The 26,297-nt window shown below is 48.5% G+C and overlaps 2 protein-coding genes across 4 annotated transcripts; both read right to left on the reverse strand.

Annotated features, from left to right (window-relative positions):
- Positions 1-312: 312 nt before the first annotated feature.
- Positions 313-1,270, reverse strand: LOC114667695 (lectin-like). The gene is made up of 5 exons (XM_028823096.2): positions 1,172-1,270; positions 1,004-1,101; positions 785-928; positions 601-709; positions 313-488 (listed from the first exon to the last, which is right to left on the reverse strand). The coding sequence occupies exons 1-5, from the start codon at positions 1,224-1,226 to the stop codon at positions 415-417; spliced, it is 480 nt and encodes a 159-aa protein (XP_028678929.1). The 5' UTR covers positions 1,227-1,270; the 3' UTR covers positions 313-414.
- Positions 1,271-2,352: 1,082 nt separating this feature from the next.
- pkma (pyruvate kinase M1/2a) lies at positions 2,353-15,220 on the reverse strand. Of its 3 annotated transcripts, none has more exons than XM_028823909.2 (11): positions 15,076-15,220; positions 9,051-9,227; positions 8,862-8,953; positions 6,598-6,729; positions 5,266-5,452; positions 4,924-5,194; positions 4,697-4,847; positions 4,462-4,614; positions 3,971-4,137; positions 2,993-3,174; positions 2,353-2,912 (listed from the first exon to the last, which is right to left on the reverse strand). In XM_028823909.2, the coding sequence occupies exons 2-11, from the start codon at positions 9,211-9,213 to the stop codon at positions 2,806-2,808; spliced, it is 1,605 nt and encodes a 534-aa protein (XP_028679742.2). In that variant the 5' UTR covers positions 9,214-9,227; positions 15,076-15,220; the 3' UTR covers positions 2,353-2,805. The 3 variants fall into 3 exon arrangements, with proteins under 3 accessions (XP_028679742.2, XP_028679740.2, XP_028679741.2); XM_028823907.2 differs by lacking the exon at positions 3,971-4,137 and adding an exon at positions 3,459-3,625 and having other exon boundaries at positions 15,076-15,216; XM_028823908.2 differs by lacking the exon at positions 3,971-4,137 and adding an exon at positions 3,459-3,625 and having other exon boundaries at positions 15,071-15,159.
- Between the last annotated feature and the right edge of the window lie 11,077 nt (positions 15,221-26,297).

A 26,297-nucleotide genomic window follows, 5' to 3' on the forward strand; every position in this document is an offset into this window, starting at 1 on the left:
GCACTATTATATATATATGAGAGAGAGAGAGAGAGAGAGAGAGAGAGCAGGGAGGGTTCACAAGCCCCCCCTTTAATAGCGAGTGTCCGCGACACGTCCTTACGACGTCGGTCAGGGCGTAAAGCAGCGCCACCCTGCGATCACAGTGCGCACGGTGAATTTCTCCGTCATTACGAGCGAGGCTTAAACGAGCGGCTCGGGTTCGGGGTATGTTACGAGCAAAGATGAGAGCCTCGGCCCGGATACTCTATTTTTTGCAGTCTCGAACGACCCCCCCCCCCCCCAAAGAATCAATCACGACAAAAGCCACACCGACTCTAAATTCATATTCTTTATTATTCTTCTCCGACTACGAAACTCCAGCCTGGCGCAACAGGCACAGGCGGGTGGCCTTATCTTTCGAGGGTCTCCGGCTCACAGCACGCGGCTGGCTTTGCACACGAAGCTGTTCTTGTTGTTGCAGGACATGTCATTCCAACCACCGGGAACTGCAAGAGACGACAGAGAGACGAGCTGAGATGCTGACGCCATAGCCGCAAGATCGCGCGAGCAAGCGCACACACCGCCACCTGCTGGGCAGCTGCGGGACGGCCGGCTTACCCATGTAATTGATCAGCACGCAGTTTTCAATTAAGAAATTGTTGGGTTCGCCCAAATTCCACTTGACGTAATTCCAGGAGGTGCCATCGTTCCAAAGCCACGTGCCCTCCTGGGGGAATAAAAGTATGAATTGTAAGCTCAGCTCAGCCTCCCCTCAGCATCCCTTCTGCCCCGCCCACTCAACCTTATAGCAGTCGGTGCCCCCCATCCAGGATAAGGTGGCCCCTCCATCCTTCTTCTTGATGAAGTTTGTGAGGAACGCGTTCTCTTCGTCACTGTGCACAGACACCAGATGGGAGCCTCTCCCACGCTGTTCCATGCAAAAGACCTGGAGCAGGAGAGCAGCGTCATGTGTGGTGAAAGGCGCTATATCAGGGAATCAGCCCAGTGGAGGGAGTCTTACCTCGGCATCAATCCACGTCATGGCGTTTTTGACAAATTTGTAGCAGAAGTTGTTGAACTGCTCCCAGTCATTGGGACAGTCGTCCATGCCAGCCTGGGCTGAAAGAGCAGAACGATGGATCAGGTGTGAAGCTGGGGGTTGAGTGAGGGGGAGAGGCGGTCAACTCACCTTGGACCTGTACAGACAGCAGCAGCAGCAGCGCGGCGCCTGATCTCCTCCACATGGTGTCATACGCTGAGCTTGGTGCCCACACAGCCCAGCTTTATAGGCCTGTGCACCAGGGCTCAGATCCGGTTAGCTGACAAAGTCACCTTTCAGCAGTGGCACCCGTGACAAGGCAAACAGTCTCAAGACTATGGTGTGTTGACATGTGGCACCACCTGACAGCAGAAGAGGAGGGAATGGAAAAAGGCGCTACAAAAGGCCCAGAAGAGAGCCAGCCCAAAACAGGTCTCTCGGGTGCCATGTCCACTAAGGGTCCTGTCACCTTGGCACAACAAAGCCATTAAGCAGGGTGGCAGTGGACTTCAGGAGAGACTGAACTCCTCGGTTGTCAACACGTCACATTTCTGAAGCGCATCGTTCTGGCCAGAGTCACACAAAGGGTGCAAATCCCTGCCGAAGTGCGTCTGTTTACCTTTGAGGAGGAGAGCCGGGCAAATGACACACACCTTCCAGGATGTGACGAGTGTGCCACTCCAGTCATCTAAGTGAACAAAAGCGGCCACCTTTCTTTGTGGAGCCCTCTTCATTCCAGCATCGAGGACTTCTGTGGATACCCGCAGGCACTGTTACCGCATACTTGCCAGAGGGGGTGCGAAGACAGCCTGAACCTCTCAGAGGGGTCCGACCCAAACCCAGGGGGCCCACCCGACCCGCCTAAACCTGCTCATTGGCACTCTCAAGGGCCACAACTTCTTCTGGAATTCAAGGTCCCAGTTGACTGCACCACTTACACTGCCCAGTGACCCCCGAGGGTCCACCATGAAGGGCAGAGTCACGTTGTGGTTGCTCAATTTGGATGTTCCCCCCCCACCTTCCTCTTCAGTTCCCAGCCTTTTGCGGTCACTTTTAGCACTCGACTGTTGTTTGCCCCCCTCGATTCTGTGCCAAGAATGAGCGGTCGGACCCCGGGACCATCTGCAACTTCAAATTCCCAAGCACACTTCATCGTTTGTGCCGTGACAGTAAACCACAAGTTGGCCGATGGCTTGTTCAGTAAAAAGCAGAATGGGAACACAAAACCTGCAGCCACAGGACCCTCACGACAGAGGTACACCATGCCAGGCACCTGGGCACGTCCACCAGCTTGCATCTCAATGGGCGGACACAAACCACTGACACCCGAGTATATTGCACAGACTACTTTATTGAATTCCAAGCAGGAGGGAAGACATTTGCACAGACGCCGAGATGTGTACAGAGGGGGCAGGCCTGGTGTGCCGTGCGCTGCTCCTCCGCCTTTGAGGCCAGTCCACCGGGTGGGACCATCTGAAGTGACTGAATGACAATAAATAAAGCTGGTCCAACGGGCGACGGGCACACAGGGACAAGCGAGAGACACAAAGCTGAGGCAGCACTTCTCCGGAGCGTCTGGCCCACCAGTCAAGCTGGCCGTCAATCCTTTTAGCTGCCAAAACAAAAAAACAGAAAACCACACACACCAGAGCACGGAGTGCCAGGCACACATCTAGCAGTGCCAGTGCGCAACACTTCCAGTAATAAATACTACGCTCTGTGGCCTGGCACAAGACGCACACGAAGGATGAGGAGTGCATTAGGGGCGGGGCGCTTCTCGTCACCTATGGCACGGGCACAACGCGCATGGTGTTGGTGTAGCCCGAGCCTGGGCGCCAGCCTGTCAGCACGATCACCACATCGCCCGACTTGAAGAATCCTCGGGTTTTCCCTGCAAGACAAGGGCACATCATCAACAGCGGCCCAGGACCCTCAACGGCCACGCCGGTTCTCCTCCCCAGTGCTACATACCGATATCCATTGCGAAGTTGACCCGGAGATCGACATCCTCGGCCCAGACGTCGTGCGCGGGCTGGGAGTACAGCACTGGGAAGATCCCACGGTACAGGTGAGCCTGGCGAGCGGTCTGTCCATTACGGGTCACGGCAATGATGGGTGCCCGAGGGCGGTAACGGGAGATGAGGTGCGCGGACCTAAACACATGGTATACGGTTAAAGGGTAAAAAAAAAAAAAAAAAAAAAAAGCAAGGCAGCCATGGCGGCACATAAAACAAACCCACGGAGGCACGGGCACTCTAAAGACCCCCGCCAATCACGTGGACAGGGCAAGCTCACAGAAATCAAAAAGGAACTGCGGTTGTTAGAGAAAGCAGCCACCGAGAGAGCCCTCAGGGTGACCCCGAGCTGGGCACACATTAGTCACTCCCACAGGCACGTGGCACCCCCTCTAATCCACTACAGCAGTTGCATGCCTTACCTTCCGGACTTTGTCAGCACAATGATGGCGCTGGCACAACATTTGAAGGACGACTCGACAGCGCCAATGGCAGTAGCCTCAGTAGGGTCACGGGTCATGGGGGAGAGACGTCGCAGCTCTTCAAACAGCTGCCTGTGGAACGTGGCCGCCTCAGCCTCACGGGCAATCTGTGTGCCACAGCGCCATCCAGAGGATGGGAGGAGAAAGAATCAGACCCCATACACAGTGCACAAAAACAGGATGAGCCGTTAGTGTGTCGCCAGGCAGCTCGAGGCCCACCGCCAGGCAGATGCCTCAGCCTTATGGCGCCACATTAAGGGCAAACAACATTGTGGCTCAGGGTCCCTGCCTCGGCTCACTGGACTGATTTACTCTAATCCAGACACACAAAGCCACTGCCTTCATGTAACCCGTCAGGCCTTCAATTGGACCCCCCCCCCGCCCACGCCACCCAAAGGCCAAAGGGCTGGCAGAAGGCAGGGCGTGAGGAGCTCAGAAGCGTCACTGCCTACCTGCCGGACCCAGTGAGTACTATGAAAGCAGATGCTAAGATCTTAAAGGAAGCCTCGACAGCCCCAATGGCGATTGCTTCAACGGGGTCACTAGAGTGTGGCGTTATGCGATGAAGGTCTTCAAAGACTTGCCGGTGGAAAATTGCTGCCTCAGCCTCACGTGCAATCTGCGGCCAAGGAAGAGGAGCACAAGGAGGAGAAGGAGGAGGAAGAGGAGCACAGACAGGGGAAGGCAGGAGGGGACAGTGAAGTCACGGCCGTTAGACAGATTAGTGGTAGAGCGACACACAAGAGGAAGGCACCATGGCACCCCAGACACTCGGGAAGCATGTGCAGACTGAGCCATTTAAGAGAAGAGGGTCACATGGTGCCAGAAAGACAGAGAGAGGGTTGGGGGGCAGACCACAGACAGGTGACCACACAGAGCAATGGCCTTCTACAGCTTAGGACCACTCAGATCTGAAGCTCAGGTTCAGGTGCCGTGGACTCACCGCGTGCTGCATGCGCACCGCCTCCAGAGGGTAGTCTCCCTTTGCCGTCTCACCGCTCAGCATGATGCAGTCTGCGCCATCCAGGACTGCGTTGGCCACATCACTGCCCTCTGCACGCGTTGGTCTCGGCTTCTTGATCATGCTTTCCAACATCTACAAGAAAACAAAGTGCGCAATGAGTGCTGGTACCCGAGTGCCCACAGAGGGACAATAGAGAGGAGACGGCAGCACATACCTGTGTGGCACAAATCACAGGCTTGCCAGCTTTATTGCAGCGACCAATCATCATCTTCTGAGCAAGGAAGACTTTCTCTGCAGGAATCTCAATCCCAAGGTCTCCACGGGCAACCATGATACCATCACTGGCTTCCAGGATTTCATCAAACCTGCCAAAACATGCCATGCTATTGACACACTGGCCAGCCCAGAAAACTCGGCCCAGTGGAGCGAGCAAACACCCACCTGCGTACGCCCTCGTGGTTCTCGATCTTGCTTATGATCTTGATGTTCTTTCCTTTCTCTCCCAAGACCTTTCGCACTGCATGCACGTCGGCAGCCTTCCGGATGAAGGATGCAAAGACCATGTCAACATCCTGCGCTACACCAAACTGAAGATCTGTGATGTCCTTCTCAGAGACCGCAGGCAAGTCGACTGCCGCACCTGGCAAGTTCACCCCTTTCTTGCTGCCAAGAGAGCCGCCATTCTCCACCTCGCACATGCAGTAGTTGGAGCCTGAGAGCAGCCAAACGTTACTTGCCGCTCCGTCCACAAGCCCCGGCCCCATCATCTGAAGCCTCGCTTACCTTTCTCCTTCACAACAAGTGAGATGAGGCCATCATCCACGTAGATCTTGCTGCCCACTTCCACCACTTTGATCAGGTTCTTGTAGTCGACCCACAATGTGTTCTCATCGCACTTTTCCATAAAAGAGTCGTCCAGCGTCACCTTCAGGGACCCACCTTTCTTCAGCTCCACCTCCGCAGTGCCACTCTGCAGACACATCAGTCACTTGAGTGTTCCAACAAAAAGCAGCACGTGGCTAGCAAGGCAAATTAGGGACCTGCAAGTCTCAATGAATCAGTGGTCCTTACTAGTCTATCCACAAGGGGGCAGCAGACACCAGCTCTTCGACAACATCATTGTCTTAGCAACTAGAAGTGCAATTTAAAAAAACAAACCAGCCAACCAACTTCTTTCCGCGCGCAGACTTTCCAGAACTTGCTTTAGTGATGTGTTTCCGCGTGCAGCCCTCCCTACTGTGGCCTTCACACTCCTCAACTCAGACTCCGCAGTTCTTGTTTCTGCGCCCCTGCTGCTCTTCTCTATAGCTTTGGCACTCCTTCCACAGTCAGCCAAACAAACACTTTCGCTTGTTGGGCACACCTGCCAGCTTCGACCCTCAGAAGAGCTGCAGGTTCCTAGAGTGATCCATGCGCTCGGATAGCCCACCCAATGACCGCTACTGACCACCTGATCGTTCTCCCCACTGCAGGCTAAGAGGACATGGACAGCTCTGGTGCAGTTTTCCCGTGAACACCAGACGAGGAACCCTCTTCCTCATGTAACCACTCTGCCTGATGGGATATGTGACGGGGGGCACGTCTCGTGTGGCACATGCTGATGCAGCAACAAGGAAAACTCTGTCCACAACCAACAGCTTTGGCGTAACCTTCCTCTCGCGCTCTCTCCAATTTGGTTATTTCTGTTTTAAGTGCTGAAACCTTCTGATGTTTTATGTTCAAACCAACAAACGTGAAATTCAAACTAAAGAACAACTGGAAAAAAAAAGTTACAGCTTGTTCTTGGCAGGAAAATCATTCATTACAGAAATGATTACTGTTAATGCAAACCGAGGTGGACTTGCATTTTCATGTTTTGCTTGGCTGTTGAACGGCACAATTTGGTACATACAACTCAGCCCTACCCCAACCATCTTAGCACTGCCGGAAAGTCAAATCAAAATGGAAGGCTTCTGGAGCAACCATCAGCCAGCAACGTAAGCAGCTTGGTTTTCAGTCGACCTGCTGGATGCACACCTCAGCCGGTGCTGTGACGTCCACCCGGTCATCACGCTAAACACACAGCTCTGTGCCTGCAACATCTTATTACTGCCAAGTGATAAAAGCTACGCTTACCCCTGTGATGAGGCCAGTTCGGATTTCAGGTCCCTTGGTGTCCAGTGCCACAGCAATTGGTCTGTAGAGAATGGGATTGGCAGCAAAACTCTCTGTGGCTTCACGCACATTCTTGATGGTGTCTGCATGGTACTGAAAAAAGCACAGGCAAATATTTCCAGCTTTAGCCCCGAATTGTGGTTCTCAGATAGTTTGCTCATAATGTGGATTTACCAGAACCTTCATCGGGGTCTGACAAAAGTAAAGGCTTGGTGCTCAATGACTACCTGCTCTCAGCCAGCATTCTTACTACATTTACATGCCAGCAGCAAGATGTCCATTCGTTGCACTGCCAGGTGGGTGAATGTATGGTCTTGTCTGTGCCATTTGGCCACTTTCAAGGCCCTGGAGGATGCAAGTTTTTGGCCCATCCATTGTCTTAACTGTTCACCAGTTGCTACTGTCCACTTGAGCAGACATCTTATGCTACCATTTTAATTGGCCTGCTTTGAAGATTCAGAACACTGACTTTTTTCTTTAAGCAGCAACTAAATAAGGAGATGTGAGGCAAGCAGATGGCCAGCTAACTTGGTTCTATTTGTGTCAGTGTTGTTTGTCGAGCAAAATCGGTTTCAAAAACCCATTTGAAATAAATAAAACAAGTGAAATATTCAGCAAGCTCTGCACTGGTCCACAACAATCTGATGGTGCTCTCTGGGTCAGGAATGACTGAATGAGAGCTCGAACAAGCCAGGGGTTTCACTAACAAACAGGAAATGGCTTGTAATTAACTGGGTGGAGTCAACAAAGTCACATGTCACCACACTGCTGCACCATTGGTTCAGAAAACACACCTGTTCAATTAGCAGCAGTAAATGGTGGAAAGCCAATGGCGAGACCCTGGTCTGGGGCACGTATCACCTACCCGGTGCAGTGCTGCTGAAGGGCACTAATGCCACGAGCGTCATGGCAACAGCTTACTTTTACTCTTTATAAAGACTGACCAGCTCCAGCTGTGGTGGCTTTTGACAAAACTCACTTACCGTTACAAAATGAGGAAATGACTTGTGCTTCTGCGGTCAAAGTAGTGGCTGTGTCAGGGTTGCCAACATTAAGCCAGGACTATTAGCAACAGAGGAAATAAATAGCAAAATCATGCGTGGCCTGCAGAGTAGCAACATCATCACATCAAATAAGGATTGGAGTTGAACGCCAGGCTTACTGCTGCTTGGGCCATACACGTCCACAGCAGTCGAGCAGGATATGGGGGACGATAAAGAGCACGGCTATTCTTAGCACAGCCAGTGAGGCTGAAAGGCCAAAGCGATAGGCTTTCCTCTGCCACTCTGAGCGGCGCATTTCTGAAATGCCTCAAACGCAGAAAATCATCCAGGAGCTTAGAGTGTGCTGCTCTGTTGGACGGCATGAAAAAGGGCCTGCAGTCTCCGGGAATGTTCGATAAAACAGATGAACAAAATCGTGGCAGGGAGGCCTGAGGCACGTTGCTCAATCTGGATGCCAGAGATTCACTGATGAAGGAAGCGGTTGTCTCCCATGGGCAGAGCACCAGGAGAGCATGCTGCAGCATGAGTTCAATTAAACAATGGGGGCCTTTTAGATTTAAAACTCACATAAGTCTTGCTGTGTAAATGGGGCCGACCGTGCGCTGGAGTTTGTACAGTGACAAGGTTGGCACATCGTCACAACACAGAAGGACACTTAAGGACTAACCCGTGGCCACTCCCATATTTTATGCTGCTTCTGTGAGGCTGACAAGAAGCCCACACTGTAGTATGTATGGCTGCTTGGGCAGGAAAGATGCACCGCTTGAAAGGGCAAGGCAGCAAGGCAAGGGGTGCCAATGGTAACCTGCTGGGCTCTGAACTGCAGGGAAAGTGCATGCTGGAGATGGAGGAGCTTCAGGACTCCAATCCCTCTCGGTTAAAACCTCAGCCTGACATTCCAACCCATAAATGGCTTGTCCCGAATACCCAGGATGACGGGTGGTATCTGCACCTCAACCTTGTCTAGGCACCCGTGTCCCTTCAGTCGACAGTTCTCATCCAATAATGTATCCAGAAAATGCCAACAGCTACCCACCGGCTGCAGCTCCACATTCCACCGTCCCCACAAACAGCTCCAGGGATCACGTTACAGTGGTGACATTTCACAGCAGAGCTGCTGCCCAGGTCACATCCCCGCCAGGTCAGGGGTCACGGCAAGTACAGGGACAAGGACACAAAAATAACTTAACCAGAGCACTGGGACCTAAAGCAGAGACACACCTCATGACTTCCATGGGAAAAGTTTAGCCGGGCAACGTTCATTCCAGACTTGATCATCTCCTTGAGTATTTCAACTGAGCGAGAGGCTGGGCCTGCAAGGGGCAGAAAGAAGCAACAGTGAAGTTGACAAGGTGCACACAGCACAGCCAGTGGCCTGTCCCACTAGCCACCGCCATCTGGAGCACTCACCGATGGTGCAGATGATCCCGGTGTTTCGTGCCACAGTGGGCACAGAGTCGATGTCCAGGAGGCACAAGTGCTCCAGGAAGGTGTCAGCGGTGGCAGCGTTAAGCTGCTGGGTCTGGATGAAGGCGCTCCCCATCTCATGGGCCTGACACTTTGATGTGGACATTGTTGTAGCTTCACCTAAGGGAAAGAAGACAGTGACAGCAGTGTCACAAAACGGACAAGCACAGCAACCGACAGAGCCCCTTGAGGAGTCGACTGGTGGCACACCCATGATTTAAGGCCCTGAATGTCTGATCGGCCCCGAGCAGGCCAGTTCCCACTGGGAATGGCGGCGATGCTCCAATGCAGAGGCACACTTCAGTTGGGAGGGTCTCGTCTTTCGCTTGTTCGCAACTGACCTACAGCTTCATCTAACCTGCAGGTCACATACAATGAACCTTTAATGGCATCCAGACTGTGAGCAGGACACGCGTCACTACTTGCTCACTCATATTGGCACGGCAGGTCCGTCCACACAATGGTATAAACTCCGACTCTTTTGTGGAAACTTTTTAAATCTAACGAGTGGTTCCCAATATTAGCTCTAGGGCTGAATACAGTAAAGAGACGAGGCCCGAGCTGCACTGGCAGTCAGCCGCTCCGCCACTCTCTCCAGTTTTACAGATTAACTGAAGGCTGGATGTTCCGGCTCATTAGACAGGTAGTAATGTTTCAATTCCAGGTAATTACATTGGACCTTTCCACTCAAGATACACTTGGCACCCACAGAGCAGAGGGTACAAAACTGAAAAGGTGTCATTTAAGATGGTTAGCCATCCCCAGCAGGCCTGATGCCAGATAGCTTGTGGTCGATTGAAAACGAGACACTGAGTGCTCTGTTTGGACAAACCAACACCCCCATATTGTGTGCCACAGTGCCATAATTTTGGGCAAGCGGCACCTCCAAATGGTCTTCATGGGTTACCATTCACCCCTAATTTCCACCAGACAGCTCCCATGCTATTCTACAGGTGAACAGCGGCCACTTGTTTTCACGCTAGTTGATGTTCCAAAGCTAATATGACCTGGGATGGTTGGACTGGCACGCCAGACTTGGCTCCTACCTTATGCAAGGCGATACCAGGAGGGGGTCCAATATCTTAGAACCCCTTAAGTGGACAAGGCATGAATGGATGTCTTGTTGGATGCAATTGATTAGTTCCCTTTAAGTAAAGCAGCCACCCATCCACTTCCTAAACACGCTCATGTCATTAGATGCAGAATCTGCACGATGAATGCATGTGACCCCTAACACCCCACGGGGTGCAGCAGGACGTGAACAGCATTCTTTACAATACGATGGTCCGCTCCATTCGACTCCTAGTGGGACAGTTATACAAGAGACCAACCCCGACACTGTGCCAGCACACAGAGATGGGGATTAACAAGAGCATGGCAGGCTTCTGACCAATCACGCATCATCCGATGCAGCAAGTCCATGCAGCCACAAAACTAACAGTGGCCCAGAACTGACCCAGTAAATGCGCCCTTTAACATCATTTTGGGTTTACAGGGCAGCCAAACTCTTCCACATAAAATACAAAATAGACGTCATTTGCCACACTCCACCCATCAGCTGGAGGAGAATCTTCACTCTTTGCTACACTGGATGTCATACCAAGAGGAATGGCTCCAAGCCACAATGACTCTGGTCAAAGCAAGCTTATCTTTGGCACAGAAACGTAGCTAACCGACGTTGGTGAGAAATCTGTGAGGTTCACTCATTAAAACAGAAGCTACTTGGCCAAGCAGAGAAAAGGCTCTCTGGAAAAATTGTGAGAAAAGCAGATAACGGGTGACGTAGTGGTAAGACGCATTCAAACACAGTCTGTAGTCGGCAGCAAACCCCACGCAGGACGTCCTTTACAAGCCAGTTATGGCGACTTGGAGCAGGTGGCTTGTTTTGGGGCACCACATAACAAGTTTACATTCAGAGTCGGCGCCATCTGCCTCTATCAAGGTCTTACCTGAAAGAAAGATCACCTTGAGTCTACGCATGGAGGAAACACAAGACAGGATATTGAAAATACGCAAAAGAGCGGCACAAAAGGATACCGACGGTGGCAGCACCTCCTCAGCTGCGGTTCAAAAGCAGGGAAACTGCCTACACCCAACAAGGCAGGCTTTGGAAAAAGTCACTGAAGAACTAAGCAAAGCCTCCGAAAACCAAAGGACAGATGGCACATTGCATAAGACACAATCAGACATCCAGTCTGAAAGCTTTTCTAGATTATTCTAAGTTTACCACAACCTAACCCAGTTCCGTGGAAAGAGGGGCATCAGGCACAAGGATAGAAACTCCCATGGGCAAAGCATGCAAACTCCAGACATGACGGGCTGCAGGACTTGAACACAGGACAGTGGATCCATGAGGCAGCAGCACTGGCCACTGGTAGGTGAAAGTGGCAGAGACATTTATAAAACAAAAAGAAAAGAAGAAAAGAATCCCTGTCTGCTTGTTGCAGTGGAGCACACAGAAGGTGTGACCAACACAGAGGCCTTAGTAACAAAGTCAAATATTGATTGTGCCGCTTCAATTACTCACTTCATGCCATGATGGCAACATAGCGGTTGAGTGAAATCGGCACTGCAGGCATCTCATCTCCTACGGGCAACCAGAATTCTACATGGCAAACACACAGCATCCTGCTTTACTGGTGACCTTCACTGCCAGATGCCACTAATGCGACTCTGCTTCAGCCTTCTGAATTTGTCTGCAAATGAGAAGCTACAAATATTTAACATTACAGGAAATTAGTGCCCACTAAAAAAAAAAAAAAAAAAAAAAAAACGCCACACGTAAGCAAAAGAAAACCTAATAGTTTGTGTCTGTTCTCTGTCGGGCACAACGTGAAGAATGATTTGTTTTCTCTGCACACGCCAGCCATGAAAGGCCAACTTGTCCAATCCCAACTTCCTGCCAGGCCTGTCTGCCTCCTGAATCAGCACTTCTTAGTCATCCCAAAGCTGTGGTACGTGAGCTGCTGCACATCCCGTTACGTGTGTAGAACAATGCCAGCAGCCAATCCTAAGAGCTCCCCATCCCCAACTCATTTTTAAAACTAGCCCAGGGCTGCTACTTCAAGTCAGGGTGGGGAGGATTTGACGTGCCAGGAACTCCCTGCAGGGCCAGGAGCCTTCAAAGTCAGAGGAAACACAACGGCAGGCCCAGGTGCACCCAAAAAACAAAAAAAAACAGCTGTTGCTCGCCAGCGCAGGTCAAAGCTTGGCTCAGCTCTACCCACATACAGGGCAGGGCCTCCCAGGCTCATCCTGGGCACAGACAGGCAATTTAAATATTTAAACCGTGAAAGGATATCCCCCCCAAGGAGAGAAAAACACAAAACAACCTGTAAGCCCACACCATGGCACCCCCACGTGCGTGTAGGGTGGGGATAAAAGAAAGAACAGCAGGACTCTGGGCACCTGACTTCCAGCACACTCTCAAACGGAAGCAGCTAACAGGAGGGAACCCTCTAGAATGTCTGAGCGCTTAGTAAGTGGGAGAGGAAGTGAGTCAGGGGAAAGTGACGCAATGCAGAGCGCTGGCCACATTTCATTAATCCGCTTCCTTTGAAGAAAACAGCAAATGTGATCCATAAAATAATTAATTCCATTCCAGATTACTATGATGGGTTTTAAAAGAAATCCCTCCAAGGGCAAATTGAGCAGAAAAGGATAATTTGTGAATTTCCCCTTAGGATTAATAAAGTATCTATCTATCTATCAGAGGCTCATGGCCCTGAGGGCCTTTTCCGCGGTTGACCAGCCCTCACCATCACATCACACTACACACATGTAAAGACCTCAGACGCAGTCTGTACAACAGAGCACCATTTACATTAACCCTCAACACTAATCAACAACAGACTACGACAAGGTTGTGACAAGACTCCATGGGAAAGAAATTCAAACACAAGTGACAACCTCAAGGTAACGGACAGCAGACCCCACAGCCTAACAGACCAAGGATTGGTGAGAAGAGTGTCCTTCCATGGGCACAACAGAACTAAAAGCCCTATTTCTGGGCATCACAGACGCACATCTCCAGGTCAGACTGCATTAGGATCGTAATTTAGATTAGCAAACACCAACAACATTAACTGTGCCCTTCAAAATGTCCACATGAACAAAGAAAACAACAACGGCCCTCAGGCCACCAGATGTACAACACAACTTGCAGCAACAGCCTACATCCAAATGGAAAAAGTGCTTTCTTTAGAAAACAAAAATGTGCACAACATGCAGTTTAGCAAGTAGCCTGAGGGAAGAGCGGACACGTGTGATGTGCGCTCAATAACTGCTCCTCACTCACTGAAATTAGCCAAATCACACTCCAGCAGCACTGAAGAAATGGCACCACGCCATCAATGAAATCACATTGACAGCAGGGGAGGCTGCCATAAACTAGTCAACTTCCAAGGTCACCCCCAGACATCACCAATTTCACAAATCCTTATTAAACATATTCAAGACACTGACTAGATCTAATGTCTCTGTGCTCCCAAAGCTGGCATTTACCAAGAACATTTTTAATTAGTCAAGCACACATAAGACTGTACATAAATCTACTCCAATATAAAGTTGGCAGGAGGACACACAATTGGTTCTCAAGTGAAACTGCACCCTTTGCCATCTAAATTCAATATGTGCCCATCACCCTTTAGAGGGCCACTGACATCTACTAAGGACATAGAAAGCAGTCTGCTATAAAACAGAAGTCAGCTAGCAAGCAGGACTCATTTCTGCTTCCTCAATCATATTCAGCGACAAGTCACCCAAATGCAGACTAGACCCTTAAACCATTAAAAGAGGTCCCACCATTGCACTCACAACTTTAATTCATTTTGATATGGCACTCTTCCTGCACCACAAGCCCAGGGTGCTGACTATCTATCTATCTATAACATCTCTAACTGAACAACAGTAAAGTCAAACTAATTTCTCTGCTTTTTTCATTCATACTGATCATTTGTACACAAAAGCAGGCGATGAAAGAATTTTGACATCTATCAGAAGGTAACACAAATATTCTATCAATGTATGACTTGGGACACCAGAGTATCGAGTTAAATAAGGTACCACACACCTTCATGCAGCTACTAGTGTTGAGACACTTCAGACCAGCACACGTATGACGAGCGTCTGGGCCGGCAGTTACGCACGTCCTCAGTGTCCGAACTAGTGATAAGGTGATACCCAAGGTGTTACCACCGGAAACACGGGCACCTTTTCGAGCTTTTCTTAAAACCGTTAAAGTTTACCGAGCAGCTCTTGGGCTTTGCGATGATACAAATCTGTCTTGAAGGACGTTCAACCATCTTAATTTACAATCACAAATCAAACGCCCAAAACTATATTACTAAAAATGCCCGCAGTCCTGGGCGCTATTCGGCTGTTTGTTGAATGAATTTCCTGTAGCAGCGACGGTGTCGCAGCCAACGGGGTGTATGGCAGGCCGAGTTTTGGAGGCCTGATCGCGATCGCGTGTGAACAGAGATCCCAACCGGGCCGTTTGAAGCGTCAGGTCCTTCAAGGTGGCCGCTGCTTGGGATGCTTGACCACCCTATGTGACTCCCAGGGTCGCCGATTCTTCCGCGCAAACTATGGCTGCGTAGAATTTACCCCAAGAGACGTAAGTGAGCAGCTGACTGACCAGAAGCTCGACTCAGGTGACAGGTACCAGTCTCTCTTCCTCAAAACATAGCGGAACCAAAGTGAATCTATGGAAACAAATGAGAATCGCACGAGGGAAGCGAACGACCTTGAGGCGTCCAAAACGAGCTTCCAACCGGAAAAAGCGGAGGCGCCAGCATCGTGAATCTGCGCCAAAGCACTTGTTAAAATCACTGGCGGCCCACGCCTACGGCTAGACTATAATCTGAGCGACGCACTTGTGTCGTCTCTCTTGGTCTTTTTTTCTCTTCTTTTTCTTATTGTCAGTTTGTCACTACGGAGCTTTGCTACAAGCCCTGACCCACCTCACCTCTCTTCCCGGCTCTTCAGCTTCTCACTGCAGCGCCGCTAGAGACTGGAGCTGAAGGTGATTCTTCCTGCAGCCGGAACTAATTGCTTCGAACATATCAATCCGCAGTACTGCCATAGCATTTTATTCTAACTGTATAGCGAGAAAGTCAGCTGTGATTTAAAACCGGGCACGGGGAGGCCGGCAAGATGGGAGTTCCGCTAAAATCGTCGGGCACATTCCTTCCTTGCTTGCCAGTCCTATTTGTTACGCGGATTGTTACAATGCAGTATTCGCGCGCCGGCTCTTTCTCAGCCAATCAGAGCGCAGCATTTCAGGACCAGAATGAGGCGATCACGCGAACGGCACGCAGAAAGCAAGGGGGGCGGAGCTCCGTCTTCAGAGTTGATTAGTGTGTTGCTGAGCAGCGGGCTGGTAGAGTGGCGGCCCGGGATTTATTTGAATTTGTACTTAGTCAGTGTGGCCTTGGCACCGTGAAGCATTCTGTTGCTTAACAAACGGCCTGGGCGAAAATTTATGGGAAGAGAAATGTGATCTCCATCTGATTGGAGGAGCAGTGCACTTAGCGCTAGCTTAATAGAAGGCCGCCCCAAATCGAGCTGTGCGGGGTTTAAAGCCTTTGTTAAATGTCAGACCCTTAACTGCATTATCCGTGGAGTATTCTGTTATTTGGACAAAAAGCCGTCGTCTAGATTTGCATTTCTTGCTCTGTTTGGTCTGGCATAAGAAAATGCGCCTGAGCTTAACCAGTGTCCACCATCCTGACAGCAGGAATTTTTGGTAAGGACATCACCTTATTGAGTAATAAAGGCAGATACCTAAATGAAAAGCTATTCTGGCATTTTTGTCACCTTGTTTTCCTGTCTATATGTATGTTTTAGATACTCGGACACCCCGAATGCCCATCTGGTGCGGTGGTCCTATGTTGTCAATAAGCAATCGGCTGCACTGCAGTACCAGTATTATGTGGTGCCATCCTCCATGCTGCCAGATGCACATTGCGACACCCACCAGAATCCCCATGCGTCGGTTTCCCAATTGCAGAAGTGGCTTAGCACCACATAATGCGGTGTTTTCACAGGCACAAACCTGATTTTTCTGCCCCGCTTTTCTAAACGTAACTTTAAAAATCAGTGGAATGGGCAATCCTCTGTCAACCCAGATGTTTAAATTCCTTTACATTATTCACTTTTATTGTCTGTATGGCTTGCTGAATTATCCCACTTTCTCACAGCCACAGTACCCGGAATGAGACTGATGGCCCAGGTTTTGTTTCATTACAAGTAAAAACTTTAAAGACCATCCTGTTTTTTGTGATTTCTTTTGTATATTGGCCTCTGGAACATTAACTGACTTTTTAATCATGTTACCTCTAAAGGTTTATTTTCCAGACATTTTTTTAAAAACAAAGTCCTTTGGCCTAGACAGATTCATAGTTAGTATTTTCAGTGTCTTTGTCATGATAATTCTTTGACTCTTTCATTTTCTTTGCACTCTTTAGTACTGTGTGAAATGCCTGTTCCCCTACTTTTTGATGTGGACCCTGAAACAGAACTTTGTTAGAGGTCAAAGTGTCCAAGTGCTTCACTGATTGATGAACTCTTTTGGTGAGGTGTTGTACACTTATCACTCCATTTCCTTTTGCACAAATAAAACAAGGTTAGACGATCAAAGTGAGTGTTTATAATGGGGTTTGGGAAAACAAAGCTTTGAGCACAGACTTGTCGCCTGCAATCCGTGAAGACACCCTGGTCCAGATGACAGAGCAGGAGTTGGGCCAAGTGCAAAATTTCACAGTTCGCTCTGAGAAAAGTATAAAAAAAATGTAATGGAAACAAAGCAGGGATCAGCCTCGGTGCAATTCCTCCAGGTTTCTGGTACTGGTGGAAAACCACAGTTATAATGTCCGGGAAATACAATAAGTGCCTTTCTTTGTGTAAAATGTTTACCCCTTAATGTGAGGAGCATTTGAAAGAGTGCATGAACTAGAACTAAGCAAGGAAAGAAGGAGGAGTGAGCCTATATGTGAGGCTGGTAAATTCAAGATGGAGGAATGGAATCACCGTGGATTAAGCTAGTAAGGAAGACAGCCAGAGATGTGGTGGTTGGAATTTGCTGCAGACCATCAAATTCTGATCTTTCAGGCCATAGTATATTATTGAATCAAATATGAAATGTGTGCAATAACAAGGATGACAGAATGATCATGGATAATTTGAATTTTCCCAACATTGACTGGTGCGCCCCTCCCTATCAGAAATAGAAATGAAGAAATTGAAATGGTGCTGCTGCCAAATGACTGTCTTCTCACCCAGTTTGTTTGAAGCCCAACACATGGTGACACTTGTCTACATGTCATCTTTTCGAACAATAAAGAGGGAGTATTAAAACCAAACCAAGTTATTGAGATTTTAAGCAACAGGAATCACAACAGTGTAAACTTTGAGACCATCCCTGTAAACACACAAATGTACACCCAAACAAAGACTTGTAATGTGTGGAAAGCAATCTTTATGCAGATGATGAAGTATCTCGACACCACGGAACGAGAAATGAAAAACTCTGCAACTATAAATGATAGATAATGTCTCTTCAAAGTTAAGTACATTCCTAAAAAACAATGAAAAGTATTCTGAAATGGATAAATAAGGCTGCGGTGGGTTGGCAACCCTGCCCAGGATTGTTTCCTGCCTTGTGCCCTGTGTTGGCTGGGATTGGCTCCAGCAGACCCCCGTGACCCTGTGTTCGGATTCAGCGGGTTGGAAAATGGATGGATGGATGGATAAATAAGGGTATTACTAAAAAGGTGAACTGAAGAGCTCAATGTACAAGAAAATGAAGAAACAGCCAGATAGTTTAACTTTAGACTTTAATGAATACCGGACACTGTCCCGAGAGATCAAAGCAAGCATTTCAAAGGTCAAGAGAGAAAACAAAAAATTGTTAGTAATGACAAAACGAACAGCAAGCAATTTTGTGTGTATTACCCTCGCAAAAAAGTTATAAAAGAGAATTTAAAAAACCTCAGAGACACAAAGGGAGAAATCCTTGAACATGCGAAGGAAATAGCAAATGAACGGAGCAGATGTTGCACTCAAATATTTGTAAAGGAAGAAACAAATGAAATTTTCCATGCAGAAGTAAAAATGAGCTTTGGGTTCACAGATTTTCAAGTTGGTGAGTCCAATGTGCTTCAAGGCCTCCATACATTGAAGTCTAAGAAAATCCCTTGACCTGATGGGAATTTACCAGTTGTATTGAAAGAAATGAAAGATGTTGTCTGTAAACCCTTATTAGTCATACTGGACAGGACTGGAAAGTTGCACATATGACTTTTCAAGAAAGGAGACAAAATGGCTCATGGCAGTCAGACAAATATGTCTTACTTCTGTGTCATGCAAAAGTATGAAAACTTTATTAAGAAATACATTTGAAAATGTACTAAATAACAGCCAGCATGCGTTTATGAGAGGAGGATCTTGCCAAACCAACCTTTTACGCAGAAGATTCCAGCAAGGAATATTTTGTGATGGTAAGTCCCAAGCTGAAATAAAAGTATAAACCACAAGCAAGGCCAAAGTGAGAGACAAAGCTCATTGTCAAAAACAAAGAACAAGTCTAAGCCAGAAACGACAAAGGAAAAGAGTTGTGAAATTGTCAAAGGAACATTTGAAGAAAATGTTTGTTACCCGCAAATTCAGATGAGAAAGCGTTGAGGAGGATGACCTTTTAATCGGTTGGGTTGTCATCACCGCTAAGGACTCACTTTAAAAACGCGGTTTGCTATGGATTGTGACCCCATCAATCTGGAGGAGTACACAGACTCTGTGACTGGCTACATCTCCAAATGCATAGAGGATGTTACTGTTACCAAGGATGTTACCACAAGAGCCAACCAAAAGCCCTGGATGATGAGAGAAGGGCACAAGCTGCTCAAGATCAGAAATACAGTCTTCAGATCTGGAGACAAGGCCACTCTCAGGGTGACCAGAGCCAACCTGTCTCCCAAAGCTGGTTGTAAAACTGAGCAGGTTGGGCCTGAACACCACCCTCTGTAATTAGATCCTGGACTTCTTGACAGAGAGGCCCCAGTCAGTTATGATGGGCTACAACACTTCCAGTAACATCACACTGAGCACTGGAGTGCCGCAGGGCAGCGTGCTTAGTCCACTGCTCTTCACCCTGCTGACTCACGACTGCACAGCCACTCACAACGCCAACCACATCATCAAGTCTGTGGATGATATGACGATGCTGGGACTGATAAGCAGGGATGATGAAACAGCATACAGAGATGAGGTGGAATGGCTATCTGCGTGGTGTGAAGACAACAATCTATCTCTCAATGTCGACAAAAGAGATAATCATGGACTTCAGAAAATCACATCCTGCCCACATCCCACTCAGCATCAATGGTTTAGATGTGGAGACTGTTAGGAGTACCAAGTTCCTTGGCGTGCACATAACTGAGGATCTTATGTGGACGCATAACACCTCCTCACTAATCAAGAAAGCCCAGCAGAGACTACACTTCCTGAGGCGACTGAAGCGAGCAAGTCTTCCCCCTTCCATCCTCACCATGTTCTACAGAGGCACCATTGAGAGTGTCCTGACCAGCTGCATCACTGTCTGGTATGGTAACTGCAACATATCCGACCGCAAGTGCCTGCAAAAGGATAGTGAAGACAGCAGAGAACATTATTGGGGTGCCTCTCCCTTCACTACAGGACATATTTTACAAATGCAGTGTCCGCAAGACCTGTAGCATTGTGCAGGACCCCTTACACCCCTCACGTGGACTTCTTCACACTTCTGCCATTCAAGAGAAGATACTACAACATCAGAGCCAGATCTGCCAGGCTTCAAGAGAGTTTGTACCCCCAAGCTGTCAGACTCCTTAACACCATGCTGCCCCCTGGGACCTTCCACACGGCCTCAACCACCTCTAAAAACAGAACTTTTATACATGCGAGCCACTGTCCTGTGAAGACGAGTGTGCGGGTAGAAAAGAACTGAAAATCTCATAGTGACCTTGAAGGATTTGACACTCTTGATATCCTTCTGCTGTGAAACATTCTGACCTGTCGTTGTTTACACGTCTTAAATAACTATTATCATACACTGATCATTACTGTATTGCCTACAGTATATCTATAATTTATTATTTATTTATTATATCTGACACATCAATATTGCTGCTACTTCTTTGTCTTGTCTTTGCACAATGTCTTGTCTTGTTTGTGTTTTAAATTTAAATTTATATTCTATTTTTAATTTATTATTTGCACGTCATGTTGTTACACTGTGGACACTGAGCTTTGCAATTTCGTCTATCTGTATACTTGTATATGGTTGAGATGACAATAAGGTTCACTTTGACTTTGACTTTTGACTTTGTTGACCTAATGATGAGATACACAAAATGGTGGTGAAAATGTCCCAAAATATAATGCAATTAAAGTTAGCTTTATCTAAAACACAACTGCAGAATTGGATTCCTAGCATAGAACACTCGATTTGTGCACAGGGTTTTTCTGAGGCGTAGATTCCTCACAGCAACTGGAATACTGAAGTTGACAAAAGCAAACAAAGCACACAAAGTAACGTCGTTTAACTTTCCAAACGCCTTTAATGCAGACCCTCACTCACTGAAGACTCATTCTGAAATCAGATGCTGTAAGCAGCAGAGATAACCCACAAAAGTGCATCCATCTCAGGTTGGTGAACAGACAAGGGGCGGACACTGTCCGTGGAGCGAGGCCATCCGCCGAGTCACTCGGGCTCTGTCCTGGGACTGATGATACTTCTGCTGATTTGTATTCATGACTTTGATTTTCATGTTGTTTGTAAACCTGTGAAGTTTGCAGATGACACTGAAACTGGAGGAGCGGCAGACACTGAGGAGACAGCAAGAACAGTTCAGAAAGATTTGAACATCTGGGTGAATGCTTGGAAGCTGCCGTTTAATGTAGAAAATCGAAAAGTGCTACAAAGGAACGTCAATTACAAATACAAGATGGGAGACGCTGGAAGAGACCTCTGAAAAGGATTTAGGGGGTTATGTTGACCCGACATTTTCATTGTCCAAGCAATCTGCCGAAGCCGTTAAAAAGGTTAATAAAATGTTAGGTTATACCGTTGACTTTAAATCAAGGGACATTATGCTCAGACGGCGCTTAAGGACCTGTTTAACCTTGGGCACTGGAGGTTGATGTGGGCCTAATCCAGGCTTTCAAAAGTCTCATTCATAAGCTAAACCCAGCAGAATTCTTTCATCTTAATGGCGTATTATGTTGTGAAGCACACCAGTGGCAATGAAGGGGAAGCACTTCTCTACACGAGGAGTTGTGGGAATCAAGAGCAAACTGCCAGGGTAGAAACCCTGAGAACCTTTGAGAAGACCCTGGATAAGATCCTGGCACAGCTTAGTTAAACAAATGAGCGACAAATGGACTGAGTGGTCTCCTCTCGTTTGTCAAATGTCTTATGCTCTTATGAATCTCGATGGATTTCATTTATCTCTTTCACGTTGATGAATACAGAAAGGGCCTGTCCTGGGACTGATGATACTTTTTCTGATTTATATTAATGACATAGATTTTCGTATAGTTAGTAGACCTGTGAAGTTTGCAGACGACAATGTCAAAGTGAAAAGAGTTCTTGGCAAAGTGATGACAAATAATTGCAGATAAAGAACCCCAAATCATCGATCTCATTCACCCCTTCATGTTAGTGTTTATTAGACAAACTCTTCAGCTGGATTGATGGCCATTCCAGGACATTCACGTTGTTGTTCTGAAGCCATTCCCATGTAGCTTTGGCTTTCTTCTTAGAGTCATTGTCTTTTTCCAAGGCACAGGTTCTTGCAGACTCCATCAGATTTTCCTCCAGAATTTATTTGTGTTTTGCTGCATTCGTTTTACCCTCACATGCCTTCCAGGACCATCTGCAGAGCATAATCCCCACAGCCTGAGGTGCCTTCATGAGGAGGATGCTGTGTTTTTGATAATAATAATACTGATTCTCTGTGCAAGAGAGGACAGAGCTGACTATACTTCCTTAGAAGACTGGCGTCCTTCAACATCTGCAATAAGATGCTGCAGATGTTCTATCAGACGGTTGTGGCGAGCGCCCTCTTCTACGCGGTGGTGTGCTGGGGAGGCAGCATTACGAAGAAGGATGCCTCACGCCTGGACAAACTGGTGAGGAAGGCAGGCTCTATTGTAGGCATGGAGCTGGACAGTTTGACATCTGTGGCAGAGCGACGGGCACTGAGCAGACTCCTGTCAATCATGGAGAATCCACTGCATCCACTGAACAGGATCATCTCCGGACAGAGGAGCAGCTTCAGTGACAGACTGCTGTCACCGTCCTGCTCCACTAACAGACTGAGGAGATCGTTCATCCAACACACTATGTGACTCTTCAATTCCACCCAGGAGGGTATCTATCTAATATGCATTTGATAACATGGCATTTAGCCTGAGGGCCAGAAAGCACCATTTTGGTCTCATCAGATGACAAAGTCTTCTTCTAGCTGATGTCAGTGTCTCCCATGTGTCTTCTGCCGAGTTGTCCTGTGTGTTTTTGTCTTTGCCTCTCTGCCATAATAGCCCAGTTATTGGCTGTGCAGTCTCCCTGGTCTGAGCCACTATAGCTTGTGACTCCTTTAGACTTCTCAAAGATCTATTGGTGGCCTTCCTCACTCGTCTTCTTCAGTTTTTGTGGACAGCCTGCTCTAGCAGATGTGCAGCTGTGCCATTGTCTTTCCATGGGGGAGTTGACTAGATGTTCAGTGACTTGGCAATCCTCAGGTCTCCATCCCTTGACTTGTGCTTTTCATGGATTTGCTTGTCATATTCTTTTCTCTTCATTGTGTAGGGTAGGCCACCATACTGACTCAGCACAAGATGGACCTTCCGGATATAATCAGTCAAAATCTCAGGCAACCAATCTAATCTTAGGGCTTCATTTTCAACGCACTTTACGCTTGTCTGCTCCTTTGCCTTTATCAGGATGCCCATTGCCCTGGCACTTGTCCAGAGATGATCATGATCGACTGTTTGTATGTACACTGCAACAGCACTGAAATCAATTGATGGTCTTTTTACTTTAAATAGGAACTAAGACGAGACATCTTGGAGCGATCAGGCACCGAATGTCCACTGAAACTGACCCCTTAAGACTACATCATTTAACAACAGGTCAGCTCAGCTCAGGTCAGGCTGGGGAGCCTGCACTGGTACAGCGTGTTGTCACACCCACCACACGGAGAAATGGCTCGGGATCCTGGTTAGCAACCCCCCTGGCTGACACGCAGTCCAGTCCCACCCTCCAGAAATGACCCTCTATCTCCCGCAGCCAGGTGTTATGTGGGCGTCCCCTAGGCCTGGTCCAGCCACTCGGGTCCTCAACAATGAGGATCACCCTCGGGTAATGGCACCACATGGTCATAGTGCCGTAACAGACGCAGGTACTCCTTCACAGTGCAGGTAATGAGCCTCATGCGGGACTCCATGAGCAACACAAAGTCAAACCAGCAGTGCCTGAGGACCCTCTGAAGAGACACAGATGAAGGAGTCCAGTCTTCGTCTCAGGTCACTGCCTAGTGTCTGTGTCTTGCAACCATAGACAGCAAGACAGGAAACTCCAGGACTGTAAAGACTTGGACCTTCGTCCTTTTGCGCCACACACCCCTTTTCCAGTGGCCTCATGACCCCCCAGTGCTCTCTGAATCCGTCTACTGACTTCACAAGAAGAGACACCAGAGACACCTCTCGATGAGGTTGACGCTCTCTCTGCAGACAGACACACTGCCCTGCCCAAGAGGTCATTAAAGGCCTGGCTCTTGGTGTTTATCAGGACCCTCACAAGCCCAGACACTCAGACTCCTCACTCAGTCTCTCAAGACCCCCGATCAGAGCCTCCACTGACTCCATGAATATCACAGCATCCTCAGCAAAGTCAAGATCCGTGAATTTCTCTTCACCAACAGATGCCCCGCTGGACCCCACGACTCTGCCCAACACCCCGTTCATACAAGCATTGAACAGAGTAGGAGCAGAACAGACCCCTGACGGACCCCAGAATCAACTAGGAAAAACACAGAGGGTCTGCCTCCACTCTGCTCAGCACTCGCAGTCACAGTGTACAGGCCGGCCATGACATCCAGCAACCTCGATGGGATCCCGTGAAGTCTCAGGATGTCCCATAGGGCGGCTCGATCAACTGAGTCGAACGCTTTATGAAAATCGACAAAGACTGCAAAGAAACTCTGCCGATATTCACTTTTCTGCTTGATGAGAACCCTCAGTGCCAGGATGCCAGTCGATGGTCGACTTCTTAGGTGTAAAACCAGACTGCTCCGGTTGCTGGTAGGTGAGCAAGTGATCACGGATCCTACTGAGGATGACCCCATCAAGGACCTTACCTGGAACCGAGAGCAGTGGTATCCCCCCTGTAGTTGCCCCAATCCAGGCGATCCCCCTTCCCTTTCCAGTTACGGACAGCAAGTCCAAATTTCCAGTCAGTTAGGATGACGCCTGTCCCCAAATGGAAGCAAAGATTGCTTGCAATGCCAGGACAGCCTTATCACCAGCCTGGAGAAGTTCACCTGGATAGCACCAACCCCTGCAGCCTTCCTTACCCTCAGCTGGTAACAACTAAATACATTTAAAAGACACAAATCAAGTAAACTGTGGAAGAGGGTCGTGTCAAAGTTGAAAAAAAACAATCAGTGCCCTTGATGTCTTAATGTAAAGCTGGGAATGCTGATGAGGAACAAAACACGGAATATGGTATGTTGTGCCAAAGTAGGCCTCTTAAAACTGGCAACCTGCAGGCAAATGAATTAAATTAATAAAAAAAAGGCTATGTCAGCTGGCAAGACTTTGTGCCATGTAGCACTTTCCCTTGTACATGGTTTACAGGAAACTCCCCACTTTGCAGTTCCTTTATATGCCATTTCCTCAGTAGGACACTGGCTGAAGCAGGAAGATGTGGCAGCCCCCGAGTGACCTAAGCCTTGGGCGTGCCAGCGCTCCCCTTACTTCTGTCAAGTCAAGGCAAGCATGCAGTGTCTCCGTAAATATTCAAAAGACACTTGAGCTGAGGAAGTCCTGGTCAGGGGCCTGGACAATGAAGAATACTGCAGCTCAGTGCCAGCGTTGTCAGTGTTTCACGCCTCTGGGTGACGTGCGCTGCTCCCGCTCTTGGAGATTATCTTTTACCTGCTTAAGTGCCAATTAGGGGTGGCAGTAATAGCATCACGTCTGCTCCACTGACCTGAAAACCCGCCTTGTAAATGTTAAAGACACACACAGATGGATGGTCGTGTGTTCTCTTCTGCACATAGCCAGAGATGTGGGGAAGGAGTGAAGTTTGTGAAATCACCCAGGCAGGCGGACCCCAAGGTGGTGGTCACCTCACCTGCCAGCAATGTAAATCATCTGGAGGAGACATTGGGACAGCTTAGCTGTTAGCTCCACAAACGAGTAGGATTTGACTGAATGGCCTCCTCTTGCTGGTCAAACTCCTCCTGTCCTTACCAGTACAGGTGACCATTGGGCTTGTCTTTCACAGGATGTACCCCTAAATGTCTGGGGGCCAATAAAATCAAGCAGGTGGGCGTGGCTGCCACCACGAATTTTGCCATTCAAAAGATGAGCTAAAGTTTTGCCAACCTAGTGCCATTTACAGGGTTCTTTTTTGTAAAAGATGGCACAGAGCCACCCTGTAAACGGAGTCGTGATATCATCGAGTGGCATAAGCATGACAAGCAAATTTGCATAAAGTAGAACACGAGCAGAGAGCCGCTTTCTATGGCTGGCAGTGCTGCCCGCAACTGAGCTCTGTCCGCCTGACAGCCTTGAGTCAGCTGCCCAGGACTTGGTATTTGTAACAGGAGAGGAGGCCAGCTGCTGCCCGCCAGTATTTCCTTTTTACAAAATAGTAACAGCTTGGGCACTGAATTAATAACCTGCAGATTCTGCAACTTCAACAACTGCACGGTGGTCTTGTGGGAGTCACTGAGCTGGCCCTGAGGGACATTTTAAATGCAGCACCACAGACAGCTGGAGCCGAAGGTCCACCAGGAGACAAGACAGCCGGGCAGGTCAAAGGGCAAGTGAACGAGCAGGCGGGCGTTGTCGGCCATCATCCCTCAGCATCCTCTCTCCCACCTCACAGCCCCCACCCTGCCATTGTGCTGCTCAGCCAGCTGG

This window comes from Erpetoichthys calabaricus, chromosome 17, assembly GCF_900747795.2.
Source record: "Erpetoichthys calabaricus chromosome 17, fErpCal1.3, whole genome shotgun sequence".
NCBI classification, from domain to species: Eukaryota; Metazoa; Chordata; class Cladistia; order Polypteriformes; family Polypteridae; genus Erpetoichthys; species Erpetoichthys calabaricus.

Excerpts from the sequence above, each read along its gene's own strand:
- LOC114667695 (XM_028823096.2), bottom strand. The coding sequence starts at position 1,226 with ATGTGGAGGAGATCAGGCGCCGCGCTGCTGCTGCTGCTGTCTGTACAG. Across the intron at positions 1,102-1,171 it reads GCTGTCTGTACAGGTCCAAG|CCCAGGCTGGCATGGACGAC; the intron begins GTGAGTTGACCG and ends CTGCTCTTTCAG. Across the intron at positions 489-600 it reads CGTGCTGATCAATTACATGG|TTCCCGGTGGTTGGAATGAC; the intron begins GTAAGCCGGCCG and ends CGTCTCTTGCAG.
- pkma (XM_028823909.2), bottom strand. The coding sequence starts at position 9,213 with ATGTCCACATCAAAGTGTCAGGCCCATGAGATGGGGAGCGCCTTCATC. Across the intron at positions 5,453-6,597 it reads GAACTGGCCTCATCACAGGG|AGTGGCACTGCGGAGGTGGA; the intron begins GTAAGCGTAGCT and ends ATGTGTCTGCAG. Across the intron at positions 4,848-4,923 it reads AACCACGAGGGCGTACGCAG|GTTTGATGAAATCCTGGAAG; the intron begins GTGGGTGTTTGC and ends ATGTTTTGGCAG.